This window comes from Crinia signifera, unplaced genomic scaffold (assembly GCF_055691185.1).
Source record: "Crinia signifera unplaced genomic scaffold, ASM5569118v1 HAP2_SCAFFOLD_279, whole genome shotgun sequence".
Lineage (NCBI taxonomy): Eukaryota > Metazoa > Chordata > Amphibia > Anura > Myobatrachidae > Crinia > Crinia signifera.
Window position 1 is genome coordinate 1 of NW_028142172.1, and position 14339 is coordinate 14339.

At 48.0% G+C, this 14339-nt stretch overlaps 9 protein-coding genes across 10 annotated transcripts; 3 read left to right on the top strand and 6 right to left on the bottom strand.

Moving 5' to 3' along the window:
• Window positions 1-784: 784 nt before the first annotated feature.
• Window positions 785-1096, bottom strand: LOC146054809 (histone H4). The gene has a single exon (XM_083168110.1). The coding sequence runs from the start codon at window positions 1094-1096 to the stop codon at window positions 785-787; it is 312 nt and encodes a 103-aa protein (XP_083024236.1).
• A 1240-nt stretch (window positions 1097-2336) lies between these two features.
• On the bottom strand, window positions 2337-2717 carry LOC146054870 (histone H2B 1.1). Its single transcript, XM_083168176.1, has one exon. It carries the CDS (start codon window positions 2715-2717, stop codon window positions 2337-2339), a length of 381 nt encoding a protein of 126 aa, XP_083024302.1.
• A 361-nt stretch (window positions 2718-3078) lies between these two features.
• On the top strand, window positions 3079-3471 carry LOC146054853 (histone H2A type 1). Its single transcript, XM_083168161.1, has one exon. The coding sequence runs from the start codon at window positions 3079-3081 to the stop codon at window positions 3469-3471; it is 393 nt and encodes a 130-aa protein (XP_083024287.1).
• Window positions 3472-4173: 702 nt separating this feature from the next.
• Window positions 4174-4639, bottom strand: LOC146054785 (histone H3). Its single transcript, XM_083168090.1, has one exon. It carries the CDS (start codon window positions 4637-4639, stop codon window positions 4229-4231), a length of 411 nt encoding a protein of 136 aa, XP_083024216.1. The 3' UTR covers window positions 4174-4228.
• Window positions 4640-7236: 2597 nt separating this feature from the next.
• LOC146054831 (histone H1-like) lies at window positions 7237-7954 on the top strand. Of its 2 annotated transcripts, XM_083168135.1 has the most exons (2): window positions 7237-7882; window positions 7916-7954. In XM_083168135.1, exons 1-2 carry the CDS (start codon window positions 7283-7285, stop codon window positions 7952-7954), a joined length of 639 nt encoding a protein of 212 aa, XP_083024261.1. In that variant the 5' UTR covers window positions 7237-7282. The 2 variants fall into 2 exon arrangements, with proteins under 2 accessions (XP_083024261.1, XP_083024260.1); XM_083168134.1 differs by having other exon boundaries at window positions 7237-7954.
• A 912-nt stretch (window positions 7955-8866) lies between these two features.
• LOC146054808 (histone H4) lies at window positions 8867-9178 on the bottom strand. Its single transcript, XM_083168109.1, has one exon. It carries the CDS (start codon window positions 9176-9178, stop codon window positions 8867-8869), a length of 312 nt encoding a protein of 103 aa, XP_083024235.1.
• Window positions 9179-10405: 1227 nt separating this feature from the next.
• On the bottom strand, window positions 10406-10786 carry LOC146054868 (histone H2B 1.1). Its single transcript, XM_083168174.1, has one exon. It carries the CDS (start codon window positions 10784-10786, stop codon window positions 10406-10408), a length of 381 nt encoding a protein of 126 aa, XP_083024300.1.
• Window positions 10787-11147: 361 nt separating this feature from the next.
• On the top strand, window positions 11148-11540 carry LOC146054851 (histone H2A type 1). Its single transcript, XM_083168159.1, has one exon. The coding sequence runs from the start codon at window positions 11148-11150 to the stop codon at window positions 11538-11540; it is 393 nt and encodes a 130-aa protein (XP_083024285.1).
• Window positions 11541-12260: 720 nt separating this feature from the next.
• LOC146054791 (histone H3) lies at window positions 12261-12726 on the bottom strand. Its single transcript, XM_083168095.1, has one exon. The coding sequence runs from the start codon at window positions 12724-12726 to the stop codon at window positions 12316-12318; it is 411 nt and encodes a 136-aa protein (XP_083024221.1). The 3' UTR covers window positions 12261-12315.
• Window positions 12727-14339: the final 1613 nt, after the last annotated feature.

Sequence of the window (14339 nt, forward strand, 5' to 3'; positions counted from 1 at the left end):
TAATCAACAGGTGCACCAGAATGTTGTAGCTTGCCCCTTAAATTCAGTCACTTCACAATTCGACAGATGTGCTTGGAAGTGGGAATAATGAAACAAGTTAAGTATCAACTCTTTAATAAACGCTTCATAGCGCATATAGCGTTTTGGTGCGCGTTTCAATGAATCACTGTAAACCGGGGGGCGCATTCACCTGTGGCACCATACCTCCCAGCCGGTTCTGCCCTACATCCTCTGTATAGGGCCAGCGCAATCTGTGGCAGAGCTGTCAGGGAAGATGCGTGATTCACCACTATAGAACTCTTTAGCTCAGCCTCGTATTTTTTTTTTTTTTTTTTTATTATCCCCAGCTGGAGTAACTGCTGCAAATCGTGAGGTGCAAGGGTTTATACACAGTATATAGAGCTTAGTAAAACGCAGAGAAAGGCGGACTGGATCGTTGTTAAATCTGCGTTCATCGTGACCCTTTCAAACACAATTGTCCGGAAAACGTATATGCCTCTGTGCAGTGGTCGCTACCAGCGTGGTTTGTACCGCAACCCTGTCAACAAATTGCGGATTACCAAATTACACAATCACCGACACTAAAAAGGAACCACTGCACCCGTGGCACCTCACTGCCTGCATCCACTAACGGTGCGGCTAGTGTGAGGGAATGAATTCATATTAGGACCCGGCAAATAGCCGCATTACACAGGGAGGATGTAACAGCGCTCTCGTAGAAAAGATGGGTGGCCCTGAAAAGGGCCTTTGTGTGTGGGTGACTGAGTGAGATGCTCCTGGGAATTTAACCCCCGAACCCATAGAGAGTACGGCCCTGGCGTTTCAGAGCATAGACCACGTCCATAGCGGTCACAGTCTTCCTCTTGGCGTGCTCGGTGTAGGTGACGGCATCACGAATGACATTCTCCAGAAACACCTTCAGCACACCGCGGGTCTCCTCGTAGATGAGTCCAGAGATACGCTTAACACCCCCTCGCCTAGCTAGACGACGGATGGCAGGCTTGGTAATGCCCTGGATGTTGTCACGGAGAACCTTCCTGTGACGCTTAGCGCCTCCTTTGCCGAGCCCCTTTCCGCCTTTACCTCTTCCAGACATTCTCAAAAATCCTTCTGTGACAAACAGTAAGAATGAGTATAGTTTCCTGTCAGCGGCTTTTATAAAGTGGAAGAGCGGACCTGATGGGTGACTTGGACTTAAAGGCGGAGTCTTGTATCGCCTTGCCATTCGTTCATAAGCACAACCCTTTTATTGTTTTCCTTTCGTTCATTACTAGAAGATATTGTTTTATGTTTAGATTTATATGAACTGCTCTCTTGGTATTGTTTTCTTCGTTAATACCCAGTGTAACATTTCAGCTTGATTAATACCCAGTGTAACATTTCAGCTTGATTAGAGAACTAAACTATTCAGCTACGTTGTGGTGAATATTTGTGTGGATGAAACGTAATGACCAGACCGGTCCCGACGATAATAGTTTTATTTTTTTTACATTTTATTATACGTGGAATAGATATAGATACATTGTATATGTTCACTTTGAAAGTGGGGGAATTGGTAACGACAAAGGACCCACACAATGAGAGTCGCTCAGATATCGGCGGGAAATTAAAAACATCACCAAAAACATTCCCACTGGGAAACTGCTTCTGATAATCACAACTACTGTAACGTTTCCATAGCTCCCGGACTCGGTGTGTGTGTGTGTGTGTTACAGTGGGAACCGAGTTTGCCTGAGCAGGAATTACGTGTTCACCCTTAATTAAATGCATCGAAACGGAACCGAGTCACAGAAGTAACTGGGTACAATAGAGCTACGTTAACATACTGCACCCTTCATTTAGAAAGACAGTGATCCATTGGCAACGGTGCTCATCGAAAATTCGAATGTGATGTTTAAAGGCACCAACTGTTACAATTTAACAGTACTTTGCAACGTTTCCATCCAACAGAATGCTTTCGATTTTCGGCAGCTGCACACGGGGAACATTGCTGCCCTATGGGTCGCATGTATCTTTTCTTTTTCTATTTATTTATTTAACCAGTGACATATGCAATGTAACGAACCGGTCCTATATTTGAAACTGGATTCAGATCCTAGAAAGATAACTACAGAATGCAGCTTTGCAAGTGGTAAGTAAAGGCACTTTTTTTTTTTCTGAACCAGTAGGGTTAACAATAGCTAGAGGGTACGTCACAAGTCAGTTATGTCTGTCGGTGTGCACTTATCCCGTGAGCCTGGACACAGCAAAAACCATCATAGTTACAGCTCGATTAGAGAGAAGGTGGGTGGCTCTGAAAAGAGCCTTTGTGTTGGTGTGGGTGGGAGAAGGGGAGATTACTTGGCGCTGGTGTACTTGGTGACGGCCTTGGTGCCCTCGGACACGGCGTGCTTGGCCAGCTCTCCAGGCAGCAGCAGACGTACGGCGGTCTGGATCTCCCTGGAGGTGATGGTGGAGCGCTTGTTGTAGTGAGCCAGGCGGGAAGCTTCCCCAGCAATGCGCTCAAAGATATCGTTGACAAAGGAGTTCATGATGCCCATAGCCTTGGAGGAGATGCCGGTATCAGGGTGCACCTGCTTCAGCACCTTGTACACGTAAATGGCGTAACTCTCCTTCCTGGTCTTTCTACGCTTCTTCCCATCCTTCTTCTGGGTCTTGGTCACCGCTTTCTTAGAGCCCTTCTTGGGCGCCGGCGCAGACTTTGCTGGATCAGGCATTGTAGCTTATCAACAAATAACCGCTTCAAATTCGAGAAGAAATGACTGTGTGCAAAAGTGCCGTACGTCGGCTATAGCTGCTCTATTTATAGGGATCTTATGCAAACGAGGCATCGCTGCTGTAAGCTACTCTATTGGGTAGAATTGTCGTGTGACGAAAAGCAGCATCGTTGACTCCACCCTTCAGATACGGATTGGTCTGTGGATAAACTTGAGCTGCATTGGTTAATTTGTAAGCAGGCCAATCACAGAGCAGACAGCATCGGGTAACTGAGTATATAAGAGGAGGGCGGTATTTTACACTTACACTTTTGCAGGTTTCCATCTGTATTTGTAAAGCTTTTTTGCTCCGTTAGCTATTATGTCTGGAAGAGGTAAACAAGGCGGCAAAACCCGGGCTAAGGCCAAGACTCGTTCATCCAGGGCTGGTCTCCAGTTCCCAGTTGGTCGCGTGCATCGTCTGTTAAGGAAGGGAAACTATGCGGAACGAGTGGGTGCCGGTGCCCCGGTCTACCTGGCCGCGGTGCTGGAATATCTGACGGCTGAGATTCTGGAGCTTGCCGGAAACGCTGCCCGCGACAACAAGAAGACCCGCATCATCCCCCGCCACCTGCAGCTGGCTGTACGCAACGACGAAGAGCTCAACAAGCTGCTCGGTGGGGTGACCATCGCCCAGGGAGGTGTTCTGCCTAACATCCAGGCAGTGCTGCTGCCCAAGAAGACCGAGAGCCACAAGCCAGCTAAGAGCAAGTAATTCAACGGCAAAAAAATATTTTACCTAAAACACAAAGGCTCTTTTCAGAGCCACCCACCCCGACCTTAAAGAGCTGATTCATGTTTAAAATGTATACATGGAAGTTATTCGCCCGAATTAGCGGGACAGGTGTAAGTGCCACTGTGGCCTTTCTACGCTTAACAACAGGGACGTAAATTGAGTTTAACGTATGTAGTGAAATTGCATTACCGTCCCGCGTAACATGCCCCGCTTATCTGAAGGGAGACTTGTGCCTAGCCCTGGAAAGAGATGAAGGAGCTAGAACTGAGACTTTTCTTGTACTTAACATCAATCGTTTACTGTGAAGGCCGGTAGTCTGTTCGTTCCCCCTGGATAGATGAAGATTGTGCCTGTGTCGTGCAAGTAACAGGCTGGTGACAAATCACGGAGAAGATAAGAAACAGCCGAGGCTTGAGCCAGTAATGTACCTTATGCTTAAGTCTCATATATATGAAAGAATGTTTAATTATAATAGCTAGTAATGTAACTTATGCTCAAGTCTGTATACGTATACAGATTTTTTTTTTTTTTTATAGTGCCCCATGTTGTGAAGGACGGAAGGCGAACACAAGCTGTGTGTCTGGTAATTAAGGCCTTTAGCGGACAACCGGGCACCTTACCATGCCTCCAGTGTGAACACTACTATGTCATTGATGCTATAGCTCGTTTAGAAAGATTTGGTGGCTCTGAAAAGAGCCTTTGTTGTCGTTGTTGGGTTTCTAGAAGTGCCAAGTATCTATGCCCTCTCCCCACGGATCCTGCGGGCCAGCTGGATGTCTTTTGGCATGATGGTCACCCTCTTGGCGTGGATGGCGCACAGGTTGGTGTCCTCGAAGAGCCCCACCAGATAAGCTTCGCTGGCCTCTTGCAGGGCCATGACAGCAGAGCTCTGGAAGCGCAGGTCGGTCTTGAAGTCCTGGGCGATCTCACGCACCAGGCGCTGGAAGGGCAGCTTGCGGATGAGAAGCTCGGTGGATTTCTGGTAGCGGCGGATCTCACGGAGAGCCACAGTCCCGGGTCGGTAGCGGTGAGGCTTCTTCACGCCGCCGGTAGCTGGGGCGCTTTTCCGGGCAGCCTTGGTTGCTAGCTGCTTGCGGGGAGCTTTCCCGCCAGTAGATTTGCGAGCGGTTTGCTTTGTCCTGGCCATCCTTCTTCAACACGCACTTTAGCACCTCAGTCTGTTCTGTAGAAAGAAAAGTGAATCGAATTCAGCCGCTGCCATCTCCATTTATACACAGTGCTGCGCTGTCATTGGGTGAGCTAAGGGCATCCACCCTCCTGATTGGCAAAGTCATTCTCGTTTTCAAACGAGTCCTCTATGACGTTCCGTTTTCTCCCTTTATTGTATAGAACAGGCGGGCGCGGGAACGAAATGACGCGAGGAGGTTAGGTCACGTGTTAGTCACCAGAATGAACGAGAAGTATGTGCTGGCATCATGATCCGAGCGAGAAGGGACACCGACCCAATGGTCCCTTATATGCATAGCACACGGCGGTGATACTACATTGCACCATCACAACAAGGAACTCTGGGCTAAAGCGTTTTGGAAAATAAACGTAAACATATTATATTACATTACATACCATAGCTACCATGGGCGGGGAAAGTACTGCATGGGAACAATAGAAGTGCCTTACAGGTGTCTGAAACCCGGGAGATCGTACTATGAGATTGCTGTAACAACAACAGGTCACAGTATCTGCAGAGCATGGCACTTTCACAGTATTACGATCACTGATGGATCGCCGAAGCAGAAAAAATATATATATATTTATGAGGTCAGACTCAGAGCCGGATTAAGCCCTCGGTCAGCCCACACACCGTGCCCTCCCCAGTCCCACCGCCACACTTACCTCAGGGAGGGAGAGAAGGACACACGAAGGCTGGGTAAGGAGACCTGAGGCAAGAAGTAAGAACGGCAGGGATAGTCAGGACATGAGGCAGCAGGTAGAGAAAGCGGACAAAGTAGTCCTCTCCCTCCTCCTATCCTCCTCTGTAAAATGTAAAGTCTAATGTGATGCTCATCATAATGATACTCGCACACCGCTTCCATTGGGCCAATATAGTGTACTACTAAATTTGGGCTCGCTATTCAGTCTTTTGCTCCAGGTGCTAATTTCAACTGTGCATTTTAAATAGATATCCGGTGTGGCATCTTTCTTGTGCAGAAGAACAATTGCTTGGGGGAAATCTTTGCCAATACATATTTTTTGCCATATATAAATTCTCCACAGTTTGGCTGATTTTTTTCTCTAATCTTGGCCAGCAAGTTGGTGGGCCTAACTGCTCATGGTGTCCTCTAAAAGGTGCCAGTCTCTCCTCCAGCATGGTGATTTACCACTGGACCGCATGCTTCATATCAGGCGCCCCTCTGCACCTACAGTATCCATGCTGGCTGCATTTATTAGGACGCTACTTGGTCTAAAAAAACATATAGTAACACTATTATTTTCGAACAGTTATTTGTTGGTGCACCACTGATGTTCAAGTATTCTTCCTACAAATATGTTTCCTTTTTTTCTATCCTCTATTTATCTAATCTCTACTTTCGGCTCCCTTCTCTGCCTTTTTCAAAACACAACCGTGTCAACGTGGCGAGGCCATGGAATGTCACATAGCTACATGGATTATTTTGAGACAATTTAGTGCCAGTGTCACCAGCATTCCTCACATCCAGAACAATACCAGACAATGGAATATGCTAGGTGTCCTGAGCTTGTCATTGTAGCCAGAGTGGCTAGATAACATATGAGGATGCTTCCTGCCTGTGTTATCCACCTGAGCTCTTGTGGAGTGTGGATGTCGGCTGCCCTCTCTGCTAGATTAACGATGACATCTTTATGTAACACATGGCTGGCCCCCTGGTCCAATGTGTTGGACGCCTCCTCATACTGGAGATTTTCAACAGTTCTGGCACCAAAATCACGATCTGAGCTACTGACCCAAGTACTGTAACGTCATTCCTCTTGGCTAGAGGTCCATTTCATTGCAGCAAGACATGGGACTAGATAACCATAGCCATCGTACTAGCTGTATGGGCTATTACAGGAAGCGACAAGCAAACTCCTCAGAACCAAAACAAAAATCCCAGCAGTCGAGTCTAGAAAGTATTTTGACCTTGTCACAGTAGCAAGAATTCTTTAGACAAGAGTGCCGTTACCTTGAAGCCACCTGCCTGTGTGTGTGCCAGTACCATGATGCCACCTGCCTGTGTTATCCAAATGTGTGTACAGGAGTTCACAAATCATCTAAATGCGTTTGAATATGCTCCCTGTCCTGCACAAAGTGTCCCGCAGGCGACTTTTGTCATCCTCTGGACTAGAAGGAGGCAAAAAAGTCCCGAATGGACATATTCTCCTCACAGAAGAAGAGAGATGTGTTCCATGCCGGGCACATCTAGCCTGGTGCGGGTCAGCTGCCACTGGCTAATCCTGGCCTCCTTCTTAGCGCTTAAGCTAGCGGTTGCCATATGGTGTTAGGGGAGACCTTGGAGAACGAAGGTGGTGAAGAGAACCGGTCCTCTGTTCCTCTCATGCCATAAAAAATGCACCTTTTCTGCGCTAGCAAAACACAGGGCGAGAGCAGATCTTGACAAACTCGAAAGCTAGGACAAGGTTTACACGGCTGCTTGTTCCGCCAATAGGAGCACAGAACGCTCCCCTCTGATCAGCCAATCACAGCACATCCGGCAGGTTATATAAGAGACATCAGCTGCTCAGGGCACTGACTGTGTGTGACTTAACGATACCGCGTTTGTTTTTTTTTGTTGCTGATCTATCCAACCGTACCATGGCAGAGACCGCACCCGCCGCCGCTGCTGTTCCGCCTTCAGAGGGCGCAGCCAAAAAGAAGAGGCAGCCAAAGAAAGCTGCTGGAGGAGCCAAGAAAAGCGCCAAGTCTTCTGGACCCAGCGTCTCCGAGCTGATCGTGAAAACCGTGGCCGCCTCCAAAGAGCGCAGCGGGGTTTCTCTTGCCGCCCTGAAGAAAGCTCTGGCTGCCGGAGGCTACGATGTGGAGAAGAACAACAGCCGCGTGAAGCTGGGCGTGAAAAGTTTGGTCACCAAAGGAACTCTCACCCAGGTGAAAGGCACCGGCGCTTCCGGCTCCTTCAAGCTCAATAAGAAGCAGGCGGAGAGCAAGAAGGTCGCCCAGAAGTCTCTGAAGCCCAAGAAACCTGCTGCAAAGAAAGTGGCCAAATCCCCGAAGAAGCCCAAGAAAGCTCCGAGTGCAGCCAAGAGCCCGAAGAAGGTGAAGAAGCCAGCAAAGGCGGCTGCAGCTGCCAAAAGCCCAAAGAAGCCTAAAGCGGTGAAGCCGAAGAAGGCGGCCGCCAAGAGTCCGGCCAAGAAGGCAGCGAAACCCAAAGCCGCCAAGAGTCCGGCCAAGAAGGCGGCGAAGCCCAAAGCCGCAAAAAGTCCGGCCAAGAAGGCAGCCAAGCCCAAGAAAGCCGCGGCAAAGAAGTAATGGCTGAACCGCCGCATCCTCGCTCCCTTGTTCTCCCCCCAAAAGGCTCTTTTCAGAGCCACCCACCCTCTCTCGACAGAGCTGTGAGCGCACGGCGTGGCCTGATGGCTGCGCCCTTCAGTAAGTCATCAACAGGTGCACCAGAATGTTGTAGCTTGCCCCTTAAATTCAGTCACTTCACAATTCTACAGATGTGCTTGGAAGTGGGAATAATGAAACAAGTTAAGTATCAACTCTTTAATAAACGCTTCATAGCGCATATAGCGTTTTGGTGCGCGTTTCAATGAATCACTGTAAACCGGGGGGCGCATTCACCTGTGGCACCATACCGCCCAGCCGGTTCTGCCCTACATCCTCTGTATAGGGCCAGCGCAATCTGTGGCAGAGCTGTCAGGGAAGATGCGTGATTCACCACTATAGAACTCTTTAGCTCAGCCTCGTGTATTTTTTTTTTTTTTTTTTTAATTATCCCCAGCTGGAGTAACTGCTGCAAATCGTGTGGTGCAAGAGTATATACACAGTATATAGAGCTTAGTAAAACGCAGAGAAAGGCGGACTGGATCGTTGTTAAATCTGCATTCATCGTGACCCTTTCAAACACAATTGTCCGGAAAACGTATATGCCTCTGTGCAGTGGTCGCTACCAGCGTGGTTTGTACCGCAACCCTGTCAACAAATTGCGGATTACCAAATTACACAATCACCGACACTAAAAAGGAACCACTGCACCCGTGGCACCTCACTGCCTGCATCCACTAACGGTGCGGCTAGTGTGAGGGAATGAATTCATATTAGGACCCGGCAAATAGCCGCATTACACAGGGAGGTTGGAACAGCGCTCTCGTAGAAAAGATGGGTGGCCCTGAAAAGGGCCTTTGTGTGTGGGTGACTGAGTGAGATGCTCCTGGGAATTTAACCCCCGAACCCATAGAGAGTACGGCCCTGGCGTTTCAGAGCATAGACCACGTCCATAGCGGTCACAGTCTTCCTCTTGGCGTGCTCGGTGTAGGTGACGGCATCACGAATGACATTCTCCAGAAACACCTTCAGCACACCGCGGGTCTCCTCGTAGATGAGTCCAGAGATACGCTTAACACCCCCTCGCCTAGCTAGACGACGGATGGCAGGCTTGGTAATGCCCTGGATGTTGTCACGGAGAACCTTCCTGTGACGCTTAGCGCCTCCTTTGCCGAGCCCCTTTCCGCCTTTACCTCTTCCAGACATTCTCAAAAATCCTTCTGTGACAAACAGTAAGAATGAGTATAGTTTCCTGTCAGCGGCTTTTATAAAGTGGAAGAGCGGACCTGATGGGTGACTTGGACTTAAAGGCGGAGTCTTGTATCGCCTTGCCATTCGTTCATAAGCACAACCCTTTTATTGTTTTCCTTTCGTTCATTACTAGAAGATATTGTTTTATGTTTAGATTTATATGAACTGCTCTCTTGGTATTGTTTTCTTCGTTAATACCCAGTGTAACATTTCAGCTTGATTAGAGAACTAAACTATTCAGCTACGTTGTGGTGAATATTTGTGTGGATGAAACGTAATGACCAGACCGGTCCCGACGATAATAGTTTTATTTTTTTTACATTTTATTATACGTGGAATAGATATAGATACATTGTATATGTTCACTTTGAAAGTGGGGGAATTGGTAACGACAAAGGACCCACACAATGAGAGTCGCTCAGATATCGGCGGGAAATTAAAAACATCACCAAAAACATTCCCACTGGGAAACTGCTTCTGATAATCACAACTACTTTAACGTTTCCATAGCTCCCGGACTCGGTGTGTGTGTGTGTGTGTGTGTTACAGTGGGAACCGAGTTTGCCTGAGCAGGAATTACGTGTTCACCCTTAATTAAATGCATCGAAACGGAACCGAGTCACAGAAGTAACTGGGTACAATAGAGCTACGTTAACATACTGCACCCTTCATTTAGAAAGACAGTGATCCATTGGCAACGGTGCTCATCGAAAATTCGAATGTGATGTTTAAAGGCACCAACTGTTACAATTTAACAGTACTTTGCAACGTTTCCATCCAACAGAATGCTTTCGATTTTCGGCAGCTGCACACGGGGAACATTGCTGCCCTATGGGTCGCATGTATCTTTTCTTTTTCTATTTATTTATTTATTTAACCAGTGACATCTGCAATGTAACGAACCGGTCCTATATTTGAAACTGGATTCAGATCCTAGAAAGAGAACTACAGAATGCAGCTTTGCAAGTGGTAAGTAAAGGCATTTTTTTTTTTTTTTTTTTTCTGAACCAGTAGGGTTAACAATAGCTAGAGGGTACGTCACAAGTCAGTTATGTCTGTCGGTGTGCACTTATCCCGTGAGCCTGGACACAGCAAAAACCATCATAGTTACAGCTCGATTAGAGAGAAGGTGGGTGGCTCTGAAAAGAGCCTTTGTGTTGGTGTGGGTGGGAGAAGGGGAGATTACTTGGCGCTGGTGTACTTGGTGACGGCCTTGGTGCCCTCGGACACGGCGTGCTTGGCCAGCTCTCCAGGCAGCAGCAGACGTACGGCGGTCTGGATCTCCCTGGAGGTGATGGTGGAGCGCTTGTTGTAGTGAGCCAGGCGGGAAGCTTCCCCAGCAATGCGCTCAAAGATATCGTTGACAAAGGAGTTCATGATGCCCATAGCCTTGGAGGAGATGCCGGTATCAGGGTGCACCTGCTTCAGCACCTTGTACACGTAAATGGCGTAACTCTCCTTCCTGGTCTTTCTACGCTTCTTCCCATCCTTCTTCTGGGTCTTGGTCACCGCTTTCTTAGAGCCCTTCTTGGGCGCCGGCGCAGACTTTGCTGGATCTGGCATTGTAGCTTATCAACAAATAACCGCTTCAAATTCGAGAAGAAATGACTGTGTGCAAAAGTGCCGTACGTCGGCTATAGCTGCTCTATTTATAGGGATCTTATGCAAACGAGGCATCGCTGCTGTAAGCTACTCTATTGGGTAGAATTGTCGTGTGACGAAAAGCAGCATCGTTGACTCCACCCTTCAGATACGGATTGGTCTGTGGATAAACTTGAGCTGCATTGGTTAATTTGTAAGCAGGCCAATCACAGAGCAGACAGCATCGGGTAGCTGAGTATATAAGAGGAGGGCGGTATTTTACACTTACACTTTCGCAGGTTTCCATCTGTATTTGTAAAGCTTTTTTGCTCCGTTAGCTATTATGTCTGGAAGAGGTAAACAAGGCGGCAAAACCCGGGCTAAGGCCAAGACTCGTTCATCCAGGGCTGGTCTCCAGTTCCCAGTTGGTCGCGTGCATCGTCTGTTAAGGAAGGGAAACTATGCGGAACGAGTGGGTGCCGGTGCCCCGGTCTACCTGGCCGCGGTGCTGGAATATCTGACGGCTGAGATTCTGGAGCTTGCCGGAAACGCTGCCCGCGACAACAAGAAGACCCGCATCATCCCCCGCCACCTGCAGCTGGCTGTACGCAACGACGAAGAGCTCAACAAGCTGCTCGGTGGGGTGACCATCGCCCAGGGAGGTGTTCTGCCTAACATCCAGGCAGTGCTGCTGCCCAAGAAGACCGAGAGCCACAAGCCAGCTAAGAGCAAGTAATTCAACGGCAAAAAAATACTTTACCTAAAACACAAAGGCTCTTTTCAGAGCCACCCACCCCGACCTTAAAGAGCTGATTCATGTTTAAAATGTATACATGGAAGTTATTCGCCCGAATTAGCGGGACAGGTGTAAGTGCCACTGTGGCCTTTCTACGCTTAACAACAGGGACGTAAATTGAGTTTAACGTGTGTAGTGATATTGCATTACCGTCCCGCGTAACATGCCCCGCTTATCTGAAGGGAGACTTGTGCCTAGCCCTGGAAAGAGATGAAGGAGCTAGAACTGAGACTTTTCTTGTACTTAACATCAGTCGTTTTACTGTGAAGGCCGGTAGTCTGTTCGTTCCCTGGATAGATGAAGATTGTGCCTGTTTCGTGCAAGTAACAGGCTGGTGACAAATCACGGAGAAGATAAGAAACAGCCGAGGCTTGAGCCAGTAATGTACCTTATGCTTAAGTCTCATATATATATATATATATATATATATATGAAAGAATGTCCAATTATAATAGCTAGTAATGTAACTTATGCTCAAGTCTGTATACGTATACAGATTTTTTTTTTTTTTAAAGTGCCCCATGTTGTGAAGGACGGAAGGCGAACACAAGCTGTGTGTCTGGTAATTAAGGCCTTTAGCGGACAACCGGGCACCTTACCATGCCTCCAGTGTGAACACTACTATGTCATTGATGCTATAGCTCGTTTAGAAAGATTTGGTGGCTCTGAAAAGAGCCTTTGTTGTCGTTGTTGGGTTTCTAGAAGTGCCAAGTATCTATGCCCTCTCCCCACGGATCCTGCGGGCCAGCTGGATGTCTTTTGGCATGATGGTCACCCTCTTGGCGTGGATGGCGCACAGGTTGGTGTCCTCGAAGAGCCCCACCAGATAAGCTTCGCTGGCCTCTTGCAGGGCCATGACAGCAGAGCTCTGGAAGCGCAGGTCGGTCTTGAAGTCCTGGGCGATCTCACGCACCAGGCGCTGGAAGGGCAGCTTGCGGATGAGAAGCTCGGTGGATTTCTGGTAGCGGCGGATCTCACGGAGAGCCACAGTCCCGGGTCGGTAGCGGTGAGGCTTCTTCACGCCGCCGGTAGCTGGGGCGCTTTTCCGGGCAGCCTTGGTTGCTAGCTGCTTGCGGGGAGCTTTCCCGCCAGTAGATTTGCGAGCGGTTTGCTTTGTCCTGGCCATCCTTCTTCAACACGCACTTCAGCACCTCAGTCTGTTCTGTAGAAAGAAAAGTGAATCGAATTCAGCCGCTGCCATCTCCATTTATACACAGTGCTGCGCTGTCATTGGGTGAGCTAAGGGCATCCACCCTCCTGATTGGCAAAGTCATTCTCGTTTTCAAACGAGTCCTCTATGACGTTCCGTTTTCTCCCTTTATTGTATAGAACAGGCGGGCGCGGGAACGAAATGACGCGAGGAGGTTAGGTCACGTGTTAGTCACCAGAATGAACGAGAAGTATGTGCTGGCATCATGATCCGAGCGAGAAGGGACACCGACCCAATGGTCCCTTATATGCATAGCACACGGCGGTGATACTACATTGCACCATCACAACAAGGAACTCTGGGCTAAAGCGTTTTGGAAAATAAACGTAAACATATTATATTACATTACATACCATAGCTACCATGGGCGGGGAAAGTACTGCATGGGAACAATAGAAGTGCCTTACAGGTGTCTGAAACCCGGGAGATCGTACTATGAGATTGCTGTAACAACAACAGGTCACAGTATCTGCAGAGCATGGCACTTTCACAGTATTACGATCACTGATGGATCGCCGAAGCAGAAAAAATATATATATATTTATGAGGTCAGACTCAGAGCCGGATTAAGCCCTCGGTCAGCCCACACACCGTGCCCTCCCCAGTCCCACCGCCACACTTACCTCAGGGAGGGAGAGAAGGACACACGAAGGCTGGGACTCCAATCCAGGACTCCTCTCTATCTGCTGCCTCTCTCCAACCTCCGCTGCTGCTGGCGGTGGAGGCTTTTTAGGTTTGACAGCAGGAGCAGAGCAGCTCCGGACAGAGGGTCCCCTAAAATACGGGGGCCCTGGGGAACTGTCCTACTCCCCCCTAGTACTGCTCTCTGCATATGTTAGAGCTAGCTCTGTTCTCATATTGTCTGAGTGGCTTTGAAAATAATCAAAAGTACCGCATGTATGATACTAATGGGAAACATTGTTATAGTATTGCTACTATTCTATTGAAACATTAGTGATATCAATCTGTGACAAAGTATCCACTTAGACCACAAGGTGAATGTCAGAAAACTGAGAAAGTAAATGTAATATTACTCTATTTTCCGCTTTTACTTTCTCAGTGGACACTTTCTAGTCTAGATCGTATTGAGGTTTACAGTGAAGATGCTCTCGGTGCAAATAATAATCAGTTACAACATAATACGTATATTGTTGTTAGAACTGGATTTATATTGATGCACAGTCTATTAGTTAATTTCCATTTCCCCATGACAATTAAGGGGGGGGGGGGGGGTTAATATTTTTATGACAGTCAGCGGAGTTCACAAACCATCTAGGGTAGTATATGGCTATAAGAACAATGAATATACAAGAGACCTGAGTGTACAGTAATAGAGAATAAAAACGATTGTTGTTTCCTAGCACGGCCACAATCGTATGGATCGTGTACCTTTAAGTTAAGGTACACGATCCATACGATGGACCCGATTTCCTTTGAAATCAGGTCCATTTTGCCGGCTAGGAGACAATATCGGGGGCATCGCGTCGGTCGGGACCATTAACAATGGTCCCGACGCGACCGACGCGATG